The 17,827-nt window shown below is 39.4% G+C and overlaps 1 protein-coding gene across 2 annotated transcripts in view; it reads right to left on the reverse strand.

The window, feature by feature from the left end:
• IQGAP2 (IQ motif containing GTPase activating protein 2) overlaps positions 1–17,827 on the reverse strand; it is a 161,288-nt gene that overhangs the window by 64,110 nt on the left and 79,351 nt on the right. For both annotated transcript variants that reach the window (XM_048503984.1, XM_048503985.1), the window contains exons 3-9: positions 14,809–14,965; positions 12,815–12,892; positions 10,686–10,762; positions 4,761–4,828; positions 3,150–3,263; positions 1,115–1,293; positions 419–506 (exon numbers count right to left, since the gene is read on the reverse strand). In XM_048503984.1, coding sequence (XP_048359941.1) covers positions 419–506; positions 1,115–1,293; positions 3,150–3,263; positions 4,761–4,828; positions 10,686–10,762; positions 12,815–12,892; positions 14,809–14,965 — 761 coding nt within the window. The remainder of the gene's footprint in view (positions 1–418; positions 507–1,114; positions 1,294–3,149; positions 3,264–4,760; positions 4,829–10,685; positions 10,763–12,814; positions 12,893–14,808; positions 14,966–17,827) is intronic.

A 17,827-nucleotide genomic window follows, 5' to 3' on the forward strand; every position in this document is an offset into this window, starting at 1 on the left:
TGCAACAGAGCTTGCACTAAAGCCTCTTGGATTTGAACCAGCACGCAACAACATATCAGCTCAGATACTTTTTAAGAGTCTGGGCTAAAACGTATTACGTAAGAGGGGTCAAAATTTACTGGATTTTGCAGCTAGTAGAAAAGGAAAACAAGCAAGCAAAGCAGATTGGCATTCCAATTAACAAGTTTGCTGTTACCAAGAATGCAAAGGATGAAGAAGAAAACATCCTCACTCACAATTGTTATTAGAAATAACAATAACAACTCTCAAAGAATTCCAGCTAATTGCTGAAGCCCTACGTAAAAGTAGCAGAAAACTTCAGTGACAGCAAAACTGAACTTCACAATGTTTTCCAACAGACTTAAGGTTAAGTATACAGCTCTTGAGGTTTCAGGAACAGGAAATAAAGATTACTCACTGTTGACCTTATTGATGTTTCCTTGAATCTCAGCTTGTGTCAGCAACTCTTCGTATACATCTCTTTCTTCCTCCAAAATTGAACCATTCTGAAAAAAATTATTCCATTATTGAACAAATTATGCTTTGGAAATGTATGCTAAGAGGTAAATTCAACAAAAATAAGCATAAGCTTAAAGGAGGTTTAGGCTTACCAGATGTACAGTTATATTATCTTACATGTAAATTGGTGAGAGGGTGACTGAAGCCAAAAGTATTTTTATAGGATATTCAGGAAGAAGCATTAATTGATTAGGGAATGTAAGTGATATCACAACAGAAGGTGGGAAAACATTAAAAATAGGATTCATTTACTATTTCTGCTACTTTGTCAGTCTGGAAAACCACTGAGAAAGTGTGTGAATGTAGGACTGAATTCTAACATCAATTATCTATAATCAGGAATTTTCTATGCGTGAAATGTTTACTGAAGTAACTTGTGGATGTTATTACAAGTTGACTACGGCAGAAACATTGATTAGGATTAGAGGAAAGTCAAAATTTTTCATACAATGAAACAGTAGAAAAAATAGGTGGGTATCATTTACCTTTATTTCAATATTTTCAATTAAACTACTATAGCGCTAGGGATATGGAATAATCATTTATTAAGACAGAGTTAATTTCACTATTTATTCCATGAAATGAGCTATCTGACCTTAAGTCTTGAATTCTCTTCTTTTCTCTTTTTAGCTTCAGAAAGTTCCTTTTGATATGCATTGGCAAGATCTTCTTCCACACTGACCAACATGGCATTGGGATTTTTCAAAGTTATGATAGTTTGATTTGCAACTCCCTTTTCAATGGCTTCATTAATTGCAATTACTGCAGCATGCACTGAAAAGAAGAATCTAATATTTATAAATAGGCATATTATCACAGCTTCCTTGTACGTACCTTCAGTTCCCCACTAGTTTATACTTCACGCTTCGATTAAAAATTGGAATCTACCTACTCTTTAAAGAGAAAGCTCATGCTAAAATAAATGTATTCAATCTTTAAAATATCACATGACCTCTTATTTTGGCTCAAAGAAAACTCACTTTGAATTCTATGTTATTCATATATTTGATTCCTGTAATAACTTGAAAGATGTGTGACAAAGCTTATTTAGATTTTGTCCTTTTGCAGAAGAAGTGATTGCAAAGGGAAAATCTATGATTATTTTGATTATTTTTCCTCTATGAACAACTACAATAGCTGAATGAGTATAACTACACATGAAATAGATAACTACTTGAGAAAAATGTACCAAAAAGAAGACAAACGAAGTAAATACAACATAAAGAAGAAACATCAACTAAATAAACCCATATTAAGAAGATAAGGACACACGCACAATCTAAACGTACAGCAAGGACAAGTAGAAAGACCTATTTTGATTTGACTTCATTGTTTTGTGGGGGGGAGGAGATGTTTACAAGATACACTAACAGTCTGGCAATTTCCATATGGCAAGAATTTTGCAATTTAGACATGTCAAGTGAGAATTCACATGTTCAAGCTATTTGTGTCAGTGTTGATAGCAACCATGCAGTAAATGTTAACAAAGTGATTGTTCATGAAGGCACCCATGAGAGACACAGATGTTGATTTCAGTGCTATTCAAAGGCTTTTTGTGAGTTCTGAGGAAGTTAAAAGAAGCATCGTGTATAGTAAAAAAAACTTCAAAGTGTGACAATTTTTTACAATTAAGGATGTACCAAAAATGTTAAAAATTAACAAGACGTCTACTTCAAACAGAGACGTAACAATACGAGGAATAAGAGTGTGTTCTATTTTTTCCAGAAAGCAACAAAAATGCACTAAGCCACATTAGAGACCAAAGTTTAGAGACCCATGGCTTCTGTTTTCAAATTAAAAAATCAAGAATGTTAAGCTTATAAAATAAAACGTATTATTGACTTGAATTAGTTGACTTCAAAGTCATTTTCAGTATTATAAATCATTAAGATGGCATTACAGTCAAGGGGACCAGCTGAAGTTAATTTGTATTGTAGTAATACAAAAGACAACTGAATTACAGAGCACACTTCAGAAAAATGACAAAGATCAAAAAGTCTCATTTAAAATCAAGAATGAGATTTAGTTGGGCCTTTTACCATGTACAGTGTCACAGATAGTGTTTATTGACAAACTCCTGTTTTATCAAGAAAAGAACAAGCCCGGCTTCTCTCCTCAAGTCTCATAAATTCTTGCCTGTCATTGCATATGCAACTCAGATTGAAGAATTTTTGGTCTGAGAGCAATTGTAGTAACAGCCAGATTTGGACACTTTAAAAACTGGGTGGCGCAGAAACCCTAGAAATATGGTTTCTTCGTAAAGATTAAACTATGGGATTAGAATCTCATTTTGCAGTCAAGAAACAAACCACAATTAGCTAAACTACCAACAATCAAGCATCACAATAAGCTATGGTTTCATCAAACAATTCAATGTGTAACCTCATTTCCAGATGTGTTAGGAGGTGGAAGGAATGTGCCAGTCCAAGATAAACAATCCTTGTTCTTGTCACAAGCAAACCAGAGCTTGTTCATGGCATCTCAATGTAGCCATAGCAAAGTTTTACTTAAGGGCACATTTTTGTTGAGGTTTTTTTTAACAGTTTTGACTCAAGTCACATAACACACAAGTTCAGTAATGTTTAAAACTTTCTATCTAAAGTATTCTACACTTGGATCAGTTGACTTACATGCAGCTTCATCCACAGAAAGTTCACTAGCAAGGATCCCTCCAATTTTACTAAAAGAGGGCATCTGTATGCCATACTTCTCCAGTTCCTTCCGCATGTTACTGATTTCTTCCTCTAATTGTAAAAATAAAAGAGGAAAAGGTTAGAAAACCTAATGGCTTACAATTCTTTAGGCAATAATGTAAACAACAGAAACATAATAATGGGGGGAGGTGTAGAATCCTGTGAATATCATTATGCCTATAACTCCCAATTCTATTTGATCCTCTCCTGTTTTGGGAAATCCATGAAGATTCATTACATAGATTTTACTATATAATTGAGCAGTGTGTTCCTGATGATAAACCAGAAAAAGCAAAGGACTCTGGGTGCAATTTCTCATGTATAGAGGGACTGATTGAACTACAACTCCCAGACTCTCTCTCATGAAGCCAGTTTCACTTCTTAAAGCTTGCAAGTCTGTCCTATTCCTTGCCTGAGCCAAGTCTCTAGTAGGGATCCTCACATGGCTGTGCTATTCTTTGTCTGATCCCACTCTTGAGTAAGTCAACAGCAAGCCCGGTGCTAGAAGCTAGGACTAAACAGGTCACTGTTTGGGGAGGGGCGGCCTTGCCGCACCCTAAAGGGCTCCAGCTGAGGTGGTGAGTGTGCGGCTGTGGGGAGAAGGGCCTCATCACACCCACCCAGAGAACTCCAGACAAGCTACCAAGAACTGGGTGGGGTGGGCCGGTGGGGGGAGAGAAAGAGTTAAGAGTAGGAGCAGAAAGAATGAGTACAGAAAGAGAAAGCAAGAGCTAGGGTAGGCGGCCAGAAAGCTGCGGTAGGGTGGCAGAAACAGAGAGAACAGAGAATTGGGGTAGGAAAAGAGAACAAGAGAGCTGGAATAAGTAGGCAGTCAGAGAGTTGATGTAGAGGGGCAGAAAGAGAGTTGGAGTAGCAGGACAGAAAGACAGAGAAAGAGAGAGCTGGAATAGCAAGGCAGAACATTCAAAACAGTGGGGATAGTGGGGCAGAAAGAGAGTTAGAATAGCTGAGCAAAACTAACAAAGATTAAGAGAAGGGGGCAGGATGGAGAGTGAGAGGCAGAGAAGAAGGGGGAGAACAAGAAAAAAGGTGGGGGTAAGGTCCTCGAGTTCTCACTTGCTGGAGCCGATTGTATTTTCTCACACAACGGGCTCCCTATCTTCACTTGATGGTTCTTCCCCTCCCTATCTTCACCTGATGGTTCTCCCCCTCACTTTGCAAAGCTGGAGGTTGCCTAAGGAGTTGGGGAGGACTCTCCTCATCTTCACAGGCATCCTGCTGCCCCTCCTTGAGATGTTTTGTGGGGGGGATGGTTGCAATTTCAGTGTTTATGCAAGACACTGTTTCCTGTAGATATGCCCCAGCCATGTCTCTTTCCCTGGAAGGGTTAATTTTATACCGTTCATTGCATTTTTCCTGCATAATGGGCTTTATTGCTAGTTTTGTAATAAAACTGTGTGTTGTTTATATAGCTCACTTCAGCAAAGACACAAAAAGAATGCTGGCGAAGCAGAAAAAACTAATATTATTGGAAACTGTGATACTGTACTGCCTCCTTGATACATGAAAAACAAATATTGAAAGTACCTGTAAAGTCAACTTTCCCCAGCAAATCCTGGATTTGAGGAGCAATTCCCAGTTTAAACAAATACAGACTGCAAAGGAAAATGGGAAGAATGTTAAGCTTCAAAATATTTAAACCTGAATAATATTGTTGCCTATGAAAGTTCATGCTATTAAAAAATTGTTAATCATTAAGCTGTAAAGTCTCATTTTTTCTTTAAGTGGAAGACAACCCTCATTTTACAATGTCCTACCTTCATGCCAATACCAGATACAAAACAAAAAATAATAACCAAGCTAACTTATTTCAGTAAGAACTTAGCTTGACTCAGGATTTTCCAGAATCTACTTTAGATAAAATGTAATATTTTAATGTAAAGAAAATAATGTGTTTCCAAATCAATCTAGACACCCCTAAATATTATTAAATAAAAATACAGATAACACTGTGAGAACCCCTATTTTTATTTCAGTGTTGCATGAAAAACCTATTCTACTATAATTTTAAAACTGGTGTAGTAAAACCATCTGGACAACAGCTGAACAAATTCAGGTCTTCATTCATGTCTTCCTGCCATGTGAAATTAACAGCCTGTTAAAGATTTGGGAATTCATTAAGATGACACAAGGGACTAATCAAAATTGTTATTAGGGGTCAGAGAAGCTGGAAACTATTTAGAAAGCAAACTGGGACAAAGACATTTTACAGATCCAAAAAGAAGAGAAGATCCCAACTTAAAATTTCAAAAGTTGGACAAGACCGACAAAGAAGCAATAAATTGAGAGATTAAGACAGTGAGCAAATATAGTTGCGTGCTGACTTAGCTTTGTTGCTAGAAGTGGGTGAATACAGACAGCAGGAAAACATATAGTAGTAAATGGAAGTAGTATATTTGATGACACTTGGGAGATTTGTATGAAAAATAAGGACTCTCATAATACTGCTAGACCAGGGGTCTGCAACCTGTGGCTCTCCAGAAGTTCATGGACCACAATTCCCATCAGCCCCTGCCAGCATGGCCAATTGGCTATGCTGGCAGGGGCTGAATGGGATTTGTAGTCTATGAACATCTGGAGAGCCGCAGGTTGCAGACCCATGTGCTAGACAATTCAGCTACCCCCTACAACTTCTAATACAGGTTCTTCTAAGAGGGAATTGCTAGAAAAGTTGAAAGCAGTGAATCGTGCAGCAATGAGATTCTCAAATCTCACTACAAGCAGGTGACACCATCACAACTCTTCTCTAACCATTATACCACACTGGCTCACTGACTCCTCATCTTGTTCTTTCTTAACAGTGGAATTAGATCATTTTTTAAAAAATGACTCTACTTAGCCCTACAACCAATTGTTCAAAACTTAGCTAAGCTTTTAACTGGCACCGTTGATTCAACTAGTAGGTACTTTGATAACTTCACAAACAGCAATCAAACAGTGTAAGCTATGATTCCTGCAGGGCAGGATGGCGTCTACTGACTAGACAACAAAGCTTGAGAAAAATGCTAATATAGATATGGTTTACCACTAGAGGGCAATGGAATTGTGTTTTTCATTGTGACATTACTACAAAAATAAATTCACAATAATGTCGCTATTGGAAAACAGAAATTTGGTACATTCCGTTTTTAGATGTATGTTTAAACTTTAAGTGAATAAGCTTCTTTACAGATCTGTAATTGTAAGTATTTTTCACAGTTCTGTACACAAACACACAGAAGATTCAAGTACTGATGCTCTTCAGAAAGTAACAAATAGCTAAACAAGCTGAAAAATTTTAGCATCAAGATTAAATTCAGGTTAGTAATAAATCCAGGGATGTGATAAACAAAAAAATCTCAGAGAGTTAGATATTGCTAATTCTTCCAAAGATTTTTTCATGGCACAGCAGGCGAGGATTATTTACAAAACTGCTAAGCCTGTTTTACAATATGATACTGAGACACAGACTGCTTTTGTTGTACTGGTGGATGTTCTATGCCAGTGGTTCTCAATCTGGGGGTCATGACCCCTTTGGGGGTCAAACGACCCTTTCACAGGGGTCGCCTAAGACCATCGGAAAACGGTCTTTTTATTTTTATATATATGTATACCAATTTTGTGGTTGGGGGTCACCACAACATGAGGAACTGTATTAAAGGGTGACGGCACTAGGAAGGTTGAGAACCACTGTTCTATGCTGAGGGATAGAGGTTTTGTTTTGGAGGTGCTTTGAGATCCAGTATTGGTCCTGAATGCCCAGATTACAGTGGCCAGGGGCATCTTTACCTGCTGGAAGCTGATTAACCAGTTGCACCTTCTTTTAGAGAGCAAACTATCAGTTGTGATTTAGTAAAATTCAGGTCAGATAGCTTGTCTGAGCGCTATGCATTGCTATTTCAGAAGGATTTACGAAACTCCACAAGATCTGGAAAGTATTGGTATTAACTAAGGCTGATTTTACAGAGTTCTATATTGTTCTGATACTTTATTGCCTCCCAATTTTTGGAAGGGTAGGTTGATTTTGGGAAGGATAGAGGACTGATGTTACTTTTAAAGAGCTGGTGCTACACTTAGAGAGCTGAACAGTTTGAGGCATCTGAAGAAGTGTTTATGCACACGAAAGCTTATGCCAAGAATAAAACTCTGTTGGTCTCAAAAGTGCCACTGGCCTAAACTTTTTTCAGTTTGAGGTGAGTATTTCTTGAGAACTGCCCTCTCCCATATGAAGCTGCTCAGTCTTCTGAAACCCAACTAAGAATATTCACTTTCTGCAGTGAATTTGGCAAAAGGTTCATGAGATGGAACCTTCTCAATAGAAACGGATACAGATTTTCTCCATATTCTTCTTCTCCTTCAACAGACCCTTTCAACCACCTGGAAAAATTATTCCTGGTGTTGTGGGATTAGTGGATAAACTGGAATGGGGTTAAGGGGCTACAGTGAAGAGTTAAATCAACCCTTCCTCTGTCAATTGAGCAGCATATCTTTCCACGGGAAAAGCAACGGCTGTAGCATAGAGGAATTGAGGAACAACTGGTTACCAGCCCTTATTTCTTTCGGAGAGTTTTTGGACTAGTTGATAGACAGCAGATAGCTATTTTTTTGTTTTGTTATATTTATTGCTGCCATTTTATTATGTTGATTTTATGTTGTACAGGCATTGTACCACACAGATTGTAAATTATTCTGTAGATAATTTCATAGCAAAATAGAATATTCCAATAAAAAAGATCAAATAGCTTGCTGACAATGCAGTAACTATGTGTTAAAGTTTTTAAAAATCTTATTAAACTTTGTGATGTAAAAGTCACACCAGACGTTTAAATATAAAATACAGATGCTTTCTCTACTTGTGGTCTTAAAGGAGAACTACCCAGTAAGAAACTGTGCGATCAATCCCCAGTAGACAAGAAAAGCAGATTTAAAAGACAGTGATCCTCTGTTCACTTTTTAATGTTAATTATTTTATAATTGTAACAATTATATGGTTTGTTTGTGAACAAGCTTGTCCACAGAGTTTTCATCTTACTTCAAACACAGCCCTTTCATAATGGAAGCGTTGACACGTTCAGCAGGGAATTATTACAGAGAGTTATATGACAGTATTATCTTAAACATCTGAAGCTAAGCACATGTACCTGGGACTAAATTCCTTTCAAGCTAGAAAAAGATCTTGCATCCAAGCAATTTGCAATGGCAGCCTGAAACTAAACTAAAATTTCTTGTGTGTTAAGTGGATTAGCATTAGACTATATCTGAACAAGGTCCAAACAGTGAATCAACAGTAAATCTCAGGCCTGCACAGTGTTAAAATCTGGAAAAAGTAAAAATGATACCACTGCACATATATACAAGAAAAGCCTGCGTAAGGCTCTACCTTTATGTTTCATTATGGCAGTTGAACATTCAATTAACCATCTTAAAGTCATCAGGAAAATATAAATATTCAAATTCCATATTCCATTCAACATCTACCAGATCATCTGAACAAAGACTGTGACATCACTAGAATGGAACTTGGCATGCTGATTCTTCATAAGCAGCTTTACACTTAAGAGCCTCCTGCGTCCATTTCAGGAAACTGCTTCAAACTTTGATACTAGATATCAAAAATTCAGCTACACAGTTTAATCACCCTTCCAGTTTTTTAAAAATGTTCTAAATATTTACTTGATCAGTGTAATTTCAAAAAGGTACTTCTTTTTGGAAGTATTAATTCTATATGCAACACAAAAAGATTTAAGCATGTCTGTCTTAAAATAGCAAATTAACAAAAAAATTAGGATTTTGTAACAACTTTTTTTAAAAAATCTGCCAATTCAAAGGTATCCTGAATTAAATTTCTAGTCCTTTCCCAAATCTGGAATAGATTCACAATAAGGTATTTTAATTACATCATAAAATCATGCCTCCAAACCATCTTTACAAGTCTGAATTTGCTAAAAAACAGGGAGGCTCTCAGAGTATCCAAGCCAAGAGAGCCCAGAAGAACAGGGTGCCAACGTGATTACAAATATTACTTGGAAGGCAACCCTAGAGGCTTAATTGAGAAGAATCATAAAATTAAAGTTACACTTTCCATTTCAAAAAGCTGAACAAATTTTTTTCCTATGTTTACCTATAATTGAATAGGTGCCCAGATAAGGTAATGGGATGAATGAAGGCCAATATCTCCATAGGCGGTACACCACTGGATAAAGGGGACCTGGTCACAGTGTTACACTCTCTGGTAACCTCTTGATTGGATTACTGTAATTTGCTCTACATGGGGCGGCCTTTGAAGACAGTCCAGATGCTGGAGTTAGTGCAGCACGTGGCAGCTACACATCACACCGGTCCTTAAGGAAGTATACTAGCTCCCAATTTGCAACCAGATCCAATTCATGATGTTGGCACCGACATACAAAGTCTTAAACAGCTTGTGTCTTACCGACCTAAAGGAGCGCCTATACCCATACGTACCTGCCCAGGCACTGAGATCACAGGGGAAGGTGCTCCTGGTGGTATTTTTCCCTGCTGCAAGTGTATGCAGGAGGGATTTTTCCATGATTGCCCCCAGGCTCTGGAATAGTGGCCGCTCTGAGATTTGCCATGCGTTTACCCTTTATGGGTTTACGTGCATGGTGAAGACCTTCCTCTTCGCCCCAGGCATTTGGTTAGCCTCCCCAGAAACCCCCTCTACAGCTGCGTGTATGTGTGGGGGATTATTTAAATGTGATTTTTGTTGCTGTTTTAATTGTATTTTACTCACTATGTTTTTACTGCGGTTTTATTATTTTTTTCACCTTTGTAAGCCACCTAGAAATGATAGTATGGGACAGGATATAAATATAAAAAATGAACAAAGATTGTTTGAAAGTTAAGTCAATAAATAATAAATATAGCCAAAGATGGGGGCGGATAAAAGGAAGGCTGGTTGGTGGATGGAAAGGAGGGAAGCACAGAAAAATGAGGTTATAGGGGAGTAAGGGGGAAATAATATGGGGAAGGAAATTCAGGAAAGATGATATGTTTCCTCCAAATCCTTGATAGTTCTCCAACTTGGCCTGGCCAGGTGGTCAGCACTGCACAACTGGCCCATAGTTTTTCCAAGTAGAGGCTGCCAGGGGAGAGAAACAGAGAAACTGAAGATAGAGGTAAAAAGAAGTTGGATCGTAGCTAGGAAAGACAGAAGGAAGCAGGAAAGGGGAAAGAGACTATAGTAACATTCAGGGAAGAGAAAGAAGCATTAGGTGGAGGAAATAAGATACCCCCTCCCCAGAAAGTCCTTGTGGGTCTGCTTGTAAACTTATAGATCTAACGTACATATGTGTGTTTATATGAAGTAGCTTTTGCATGCCTTTGTTTTCAAAACTTGTAATTCAACATATTATCTAATTTCACTGATATCCACTAAGAGAAAAGCAGGAAGTTAAAACTGCAAAACTAGACAAAAAATTGAGCATAAATCTGATTGTAGTCGCAATTTACCTTAGTGCATGTATGCAATATATCATCCGAGGTATGTTCTTTCTATCATAGACATCTGTGGTTTCTGGATAAAAGATCTTTAAAAAAAAGTTATTTTCATAGTCAATAATTTATATTGGTCAAATTAGATAAATTAATGACAGTGTTATGCACTGGATCAGTGCCAAACTTGTCAATGAAAACCAGTTCAAATTCATGCTCAGTATGATGCTTCACTGGATGTTTTTGGGCACACTATTATCTCAGACCTTTCATATTCCACTTCAGATGCCGTGAAAAGGGACCACACGAAAAAGGATAGACGTTGTATCAAATGAAATGAATATAAATTGATGTTATAGAAGTGGTCTTGAAAACAATGACTGCTCAACTACATACCTTGAAGAAGCTTCTGTATTTGTGTTCTTTGAAATTAATACAATCAATGATTATACAAAAACTGACAGCTGCACTTTGTTACAGTATATTATATCTCCCAGTATTACAAAATGAAAAACTGAAAGGCTATAGTACCCAACTACATGAAGAAGTAAGAAGTTATATACCAAATAAGTTCTTAGACATTTAAACTTCAGAACAGATACCACTACTTGGACATAAATAAATAATTATCCAATTTATGTTTATGCGTGCGTATATTCATACACACACAGCAGTTTGGGGTCTAGTCTGTGGGTAGTGGACCATCCAGTGTTGTGTGCAAAGCAGCACTGTGAAGTTCCCATTACAATTGTGACCTGGAAGAACAGCAATTCCCTCCATAGGGGCAGATGACAACCAATGTGGATATTACCTTACTGGGGTGATTGCAGTGGCACGTAAGGTCAGTGTTACAATATATATTTTGTATATATAAAAGGTGCAAGGATTAATCCCCAACATTTCCAGTCAAAGGTTCTCAGATAACATGCACTAGGGAAAAGTCTGCCAAATCTCTTACAGATTTGCTGCCAATCACTAGACAGTGATTTAGCTAAACATATACGTTGCACAGTTGTTGTATTGTGGTTAACTTGCTCTGCATATCCCAGGCCCTTCCTCTATATCACAGGTGTCAAACTCGCGGCCCTCCAGATGTTCATGAACTACTATTCCCATCAGCCCTTGCCAGTATAGCCAATGCTCATTATAGTTCATTAACATCTGGAGGGCCGCAAGTTTGACACCTCTGCTCTATATAGCCTAATCCAGCATCCAGTTTCTTGATCACGATACACTATGGCGGGCAGAACTCCACACATTTTTATATATATATACAGATACATATAATGAGGGTAACAGCATGGCACTTCAGAAAACTGACTAGGAAATGACACTGCAAAGAACGACAATAGCATCTGAAGTTAATTTTTTAAAAGAAGTATTGGTGAAGGTATGCAAAATCAGTATATACAGGGTTAGAGTGAAATATACTAAGGCCCCAAGTTATGCTAAATATAGTATTCCTCCCCCCATTTTATTTTAGTAATTGTTAGTAATTTTAAAACAAATTTACAGGCCCTTAATAATATGAGGTCCTAAAATGTCACTTACTTAATTGTGCATAAATCTAGCACCTGAGAAGGTGGGAGAAAAAGAAAAGAAGACATACAAACTGACAACACCGGATGAAGTCAACAAATAGTGGGCTGAAGTTTGTGATATGAGTGAGCCCAAAGGCAGTAGACAGACTCATACGAGCAATGAAAGAAAGTGACGAAATCATGCTTTGTAGCACTGATTTCATAATTCATACTGTTAACACTAGTGTAATGAGCTAGCTCGTTAATCTCTACAGCAGAGAGATGCCATGTAATTCCCTTGTCAGAGACTTGGGCTTCTCCTATTGTTCCCAGCCTCAATGCCAGGTCTCTCAAGCGGTTCACATATACATGACCCAACAATACCTACTGCAGCCAGCTGGAATGTGTGAGAGCCTGCTCACGTTCTGCATGATACCAGCTGCCTTGGCAAGTACAAGAATTCCATCTCCTTTACTCAGATGCTTTCCCCTTCACTGTCTACAGTTGTAATTCAATGCAATTTTCAGCTTCTCTCCACATCAGTTGCTAAGCTCCATACAAGAGTCTTCTTACTTCAGCAAACATTCTAACATGAACCCAACGGATGTTCAAGGTTTAACTACTTACTTTAGGTAATCCAATGGATTCCATTGCTCGTAGCCACTGCACTGTATTATCTGTGTGTCGGAAATGAAGACCTGATCGCTAACAGAGGAAAAAGGAAGGAGAGAGGTTTAGTTGAGTTACATGGCTCTGCAACTGAAATCTAAAACCTGTCCACTTCTACATGAAGTTTTGATCATGATTGGGCCTGTTAAAAGTCAACCACTAAACAATTATTTTAAAAAGCTCTTCTACATCAGCTAACTTCTCAGCTAGTAAAGTTAAGTACACAAGACCATAATTTACTTCAGGCAGCTCAGCCCTGGAGGAGGAGGATTGATGCACGGTTGACAGGCATGGTGCAGCTTTGCTGCCTCCACAGAGGTTTCAGGTGCCACATCCAGAAAGAAATCAGGCAACCTCCTCTGAAGGCAGTGAAAAGCCCTTTTGCAGCCCTATGGGCTGAGCCACCCTTATTGCTTGCCAAAGTCCACATCAGCAAAATGGAGCATTCCTGAGCTGAAAGGGCTCAGGAAGCTAACAAGTCAGAGAATGAGAATTCTGAGATGCAATGTTTCAAACTCATGATGCATGAAGTGCTCAGATATTGCAAAATTCATGAATAGAGTCATCCCACTGGTATTTACCGTATTTACTTGCGGATAAGTTGAGTTTTTCAGCCCCTTTTTAAGGCTGAAAAATGCCCCCCTTGACTTATACGCGAGTCAGTGATCCCCCCCCCGCGATGCCCCCCCCCACTTACTTTAACAAGCTCAGCAGGCTTGAGAAGAGGCCTTGCCTGTGTTTCCTTCCAGGCTGAAACGGCCTGCTGGGGACTACATTTCCCAGGAGACCCTGGGAAACGTAGTTCCACCAAGTCCAAGCAACTTCCTGGAAGGGAACACAGGCAGCAGGCCTCTTCTCAAGCCTGCTCCGTTTGTTAAAGTAACTGTGGGGGGCGGGGGGCACTGAGCAGGGAACCCCCTCTGCCCCAGGGAAAAGGTGGCTGCCTTCTCCCTGGGGCAGAGGGGGAATGGTGGCGTCGCCCTGCTCTGGGCAGGGAACTCCTCTGACCCAGAGAAAAGGTGGCTGCGCCCTGCTCAGAGGGGAAATGGCGGCGGCGTCCTGCTCTGTGCCACTGGCTGCTGCATTTCCCACCCTCGACTTATACACAAGTCAATAAGTTTTCCCAGTTTTTTGTGGTAAAACTAGGTGCCTCGTCTTATACTCAGGTCGACTTAGACATGAGTACATACGGTAACTGCAAATCAGTTTCACGAAAAGAAAGACCAAGTTCCTACAGTGCCAATTTCACACAGATTTAAACAGAGGTTAGGTTTTTTCTTAAGTATGTGCATCAGAGTACAATGTAAGCACAGTTAAGGTTCACCCTTAATTGTAAGAACATGCACAAGTAGAGTCTGGTGCTTTATATTAATTTGCCTAAGGCAATGAAGAAATTCTCTGACAAGCTAAAAGAACTCCTTCATCTAAGGACCCTCCTTTTTGATGCTTTACAAAGGAAACTGGTGTAACGGTTAAAAATACTACTACAGTCAGCACAGTTTTCCTGATGACAGTGATATACACCATTTCAAGAAGAGCTATCAGACTTAGCTGGGTATGCTAGACTTTTACACGTCAGATATTATAAAAACTCCATTGCATTCCATTCTGTTTTATACTCTGTATTAAATGATTCAATCCTTGTACCATCTAATTGGAAAATTTCTGCCTTGGGAACTGAGTTGGGTTCGCAGTCTGCATTGTTTTGTATTACTTTTAGTATGTTTTAAATTGGTCAGTCTTATTTATTGTTTTGTAATTGTTAGAAGTAGTTTCAAGCCCTCAAGGGGAAGAGTGACATACAAACCTAAATAAGTAAGTAAATAAAATAAAGTGGTATTTGTTTGCCAGAGATGGAGGAGGTCTTCTCAGGGCTTAATTTGCTCTAGAGCTCAACTCTGGCATCTATTTTCAGTGCTGGCAACCAACTGCCAGAGACAGGAAAAAAATACCTTATAACGTGTTTGCTCCACATCATAGATCTTCTTGTCTGAGACCAACTTTGGTGCAAAAAACTTTGCTAATTTGGCAAGGTAAACACCATTTCTTAATCCTTCCTCCAATTCAGTTGTGGGTGGCAGCTCTTCATTTAAACAGACTTCTATCCACCTGCAAATAAAGGAGATGAATTATCAAAGGGCACTGAATCTGCTTTTATGTCATACTGGGCAGTACTAGATGAAGTCAACACAAAGCTTAATTAATTTCTTTTTAATATATATTTATTCAAATAGCATCTTTTGAAGAAATACACAATAAATATGCTTACAGCAAACAGAACTGGATAAACACTCAAGTCATTATAGCCACTGCGATTATAAAGATTACTGAACATATGTTGTTCAACAATGTTATTTTACCACACCTGTAATTTCTGTTGTTTATATAAGGAGAGCAAGAGTAAAAAAGCAGTAAACAGGAAAACTAAACAGTCTACCTCCACACATAAGGTTGTTTCTAACTAGCTATACATTGATCAAACTTACCTAAGTAGTTTCACATCTGAATGTACTTAGGAAACAGAGATGCTTATTTGGATTCTTAGAGCAAAACAAGTTCCACCAATTAATACTTCAAAATGCATCAAGTTAGTGCCTCTACTCACAAGTATCCATCGTAAAAAAAAAAAATTTAGCTGCAAGAGACCCATTCGAGACTTTCAGCTATTTTGGTTCAGCCTGTGTTCAACTAGTCATGTGCATGTATGGCAATTATCTGAATTCACTCCTAGATCCAATTTCTGGTGTCACACTGTAAACCACTGTCAATATTGGTTAGCAGAAGCATGATAAAAGCCAAGTAGATTCAGCTTCAGGCAGTAGCATATGCACAACTGGCTCACTGTGGGATAAAACAGCTGGTAGTCAACACAGATTATCTGTTCCCACCACTGCCAAGTTCTGAAGTAGCTGCATGAATTGGCACTCAGTGTTGAAAATCAAGGGAAGTACTTGCAGGCATTAAAGTGTCAGCCCAATGTTTAAGCAAGAGGCACCTAAGGAAAGAGACATCAACACCTACAAATATAACAGTCTAGTGATATTAAATTACTCTTTTAATTCAACACACACTGGAGTATATCTTAAATCATGACATTTGATTAATATGGAAAAATACACATACACCGGATATGACAGAGTGTCTAAAATAAGCAGAAGACAAACAGGAAGGAATTAAGTATGTCTTGACACCTGTGAACGTTCAGACTTTGTACAGAACTGTTTGACAGTTTTAAATACAACTGTACAGAAAGCAGAAAAGGGACTTGCAAAGTTTAACACTACCAAAATGGCCCATTACCCAAGGAACGCTTACCTCGGAACTCTTCTCTGTGCAGTGGGCTTGCAGAGGGCTCTCCTCACATTTCTCTGTTTACATGTGAGGAGGCACTCCCTGCTTGCCCCAGAGCTTTTCTGAAGAGCTCTCCAGGACTGGTTGTCTTAACTCCGCCCATCAAGTGATTCTTATAGGCACAGATCTAATTACACCTGTAGTCAAGACTGGAGGCTTAGCTCTTTAAGCTGCACTATATTACTATATATGTACCAACATTACCATTCCAAAAGTAATCCCCCCAGCCCCCCAAATGAAAGTGACAAAGCAGTTCCCTGGATCACAGGCCACTTTAGAAGGGGACCATCCTAGAGCAATTCTCTCCCCCTTCCCTCCCCTCCACACAAAACTTCCTACTGCCTCCAGAGGACAGAGGCTTGTTATTTACAAGCTCTCTTTATATCAAGAATTAGAGGTTGGTGTTGTGTGAGTTTCTTTTCTGTTACTTGAAGCAGCCGACAAAGTGGGGGGGGGGGGGAGGGAAGGCGTGCAAAGTGGTGCAAGGTAGCGGGAAGGCTGGCCATGGCTGGAGGGAAGATCTCCGAGGCAAAGCTGTGCTCACTGGCAAATCTCTCTACTCTGGTGGCAAAGCAAATTAAAAGCTGTGCTAAAAGTAGTTTTGCTTGCCATGGAGAAAGCGGAAAATAGGGCTTGAGGAAACAGGTCCGTACAAGGAATCTTGCTGCGATGGTCATTTGTCCCACCACACAGCAAGCACACTGTGCATAATCGGTCAATAATTCGCATACGACTGCAGTCAACTATTAGAATTACATCTACTAAAAATAGCGGTGATTCTATAAATACCAAATTGCATTCCTTGTTAATGCCATTGCTATATAACAGGGTAGAACTGATCATTTATTGAGCTGATCTATAGTTTGCTGATCCAGGTGCAATGGTAGCTGCCTGGCAAAGGGGCAGGGGAATTTGTGTTAGAAATAGAAAGGGAGCAAAAACTCAGCACATTTGTGTCCCACTGCTTAGTATCTGGAGCCTTTGCACATGGCCTTTCAGCTAACTGCTCACTGGTGTTTATTTCACTGACCGATCTGCTGGGGAGGCTGCCAACTTCCTCACTGGCCCCTTCTCTCTGCTGCAGTAGCTTGGTTTAGACTTGGTCTTTAGCAGAGACGTAGCTCCAAGGGGAAAGGGGGGTTTGCGTGATGCACCGGGCGCGCACCCCTGTGGGGGTGGGGTGAGGGTGTTCTGGGGGTTTGACAGGGGCGGGACAGGACAGGGGTGGAGGACGCACCGGTGCACTGGGCGCTTTCCCCCCTTGCTATGCCTCTGGTCTTTAGACTTTGTTCTCGGTCTCCCGATACTTCCTTCCAGTTCAGTAAGTTCCAACAAGCCTTTTGTTTTCTAGCTGGACGCAGCTTTCATCTTTCTCTGCTTGTGTCCCTTCTTTGTCACTTAAATGCTTTCCTCTTAGCCCAAGTTCTGGCCATCCCTGGGCACTGCTGTATTTGAAAGCCTCTAATTCTGCGCACAGATGGGAATTGACTCTCCTGGGCAGAAATGAGGAGAAGCCTGGCTCCCAGCCAGCTAGAGAAGAGGAAGCCAGGAAGTGACCCTCTGGCTCTGAGGATGATGAGGACTGGTGTTTGGAAGATACTTCCAAGAGGCAGAAACATG

This window comes from Sphaerodactylus townsendi, linkage group LG07 (genome assembly GCF_021028975.2).
Source record: "Sphaerodactylus townsendi isolate TG3544 linkage group LG07, MPM_Stown_v2.3, whole genome shotgun sequence".
Taxonomy (NCBI): Eukaryota; Metazoa; Chordata; class Lepidosauria; order Squamata; family Sphaerodactylidae; genus Sphaerodactylus; species Sphaerodactylus townsendi.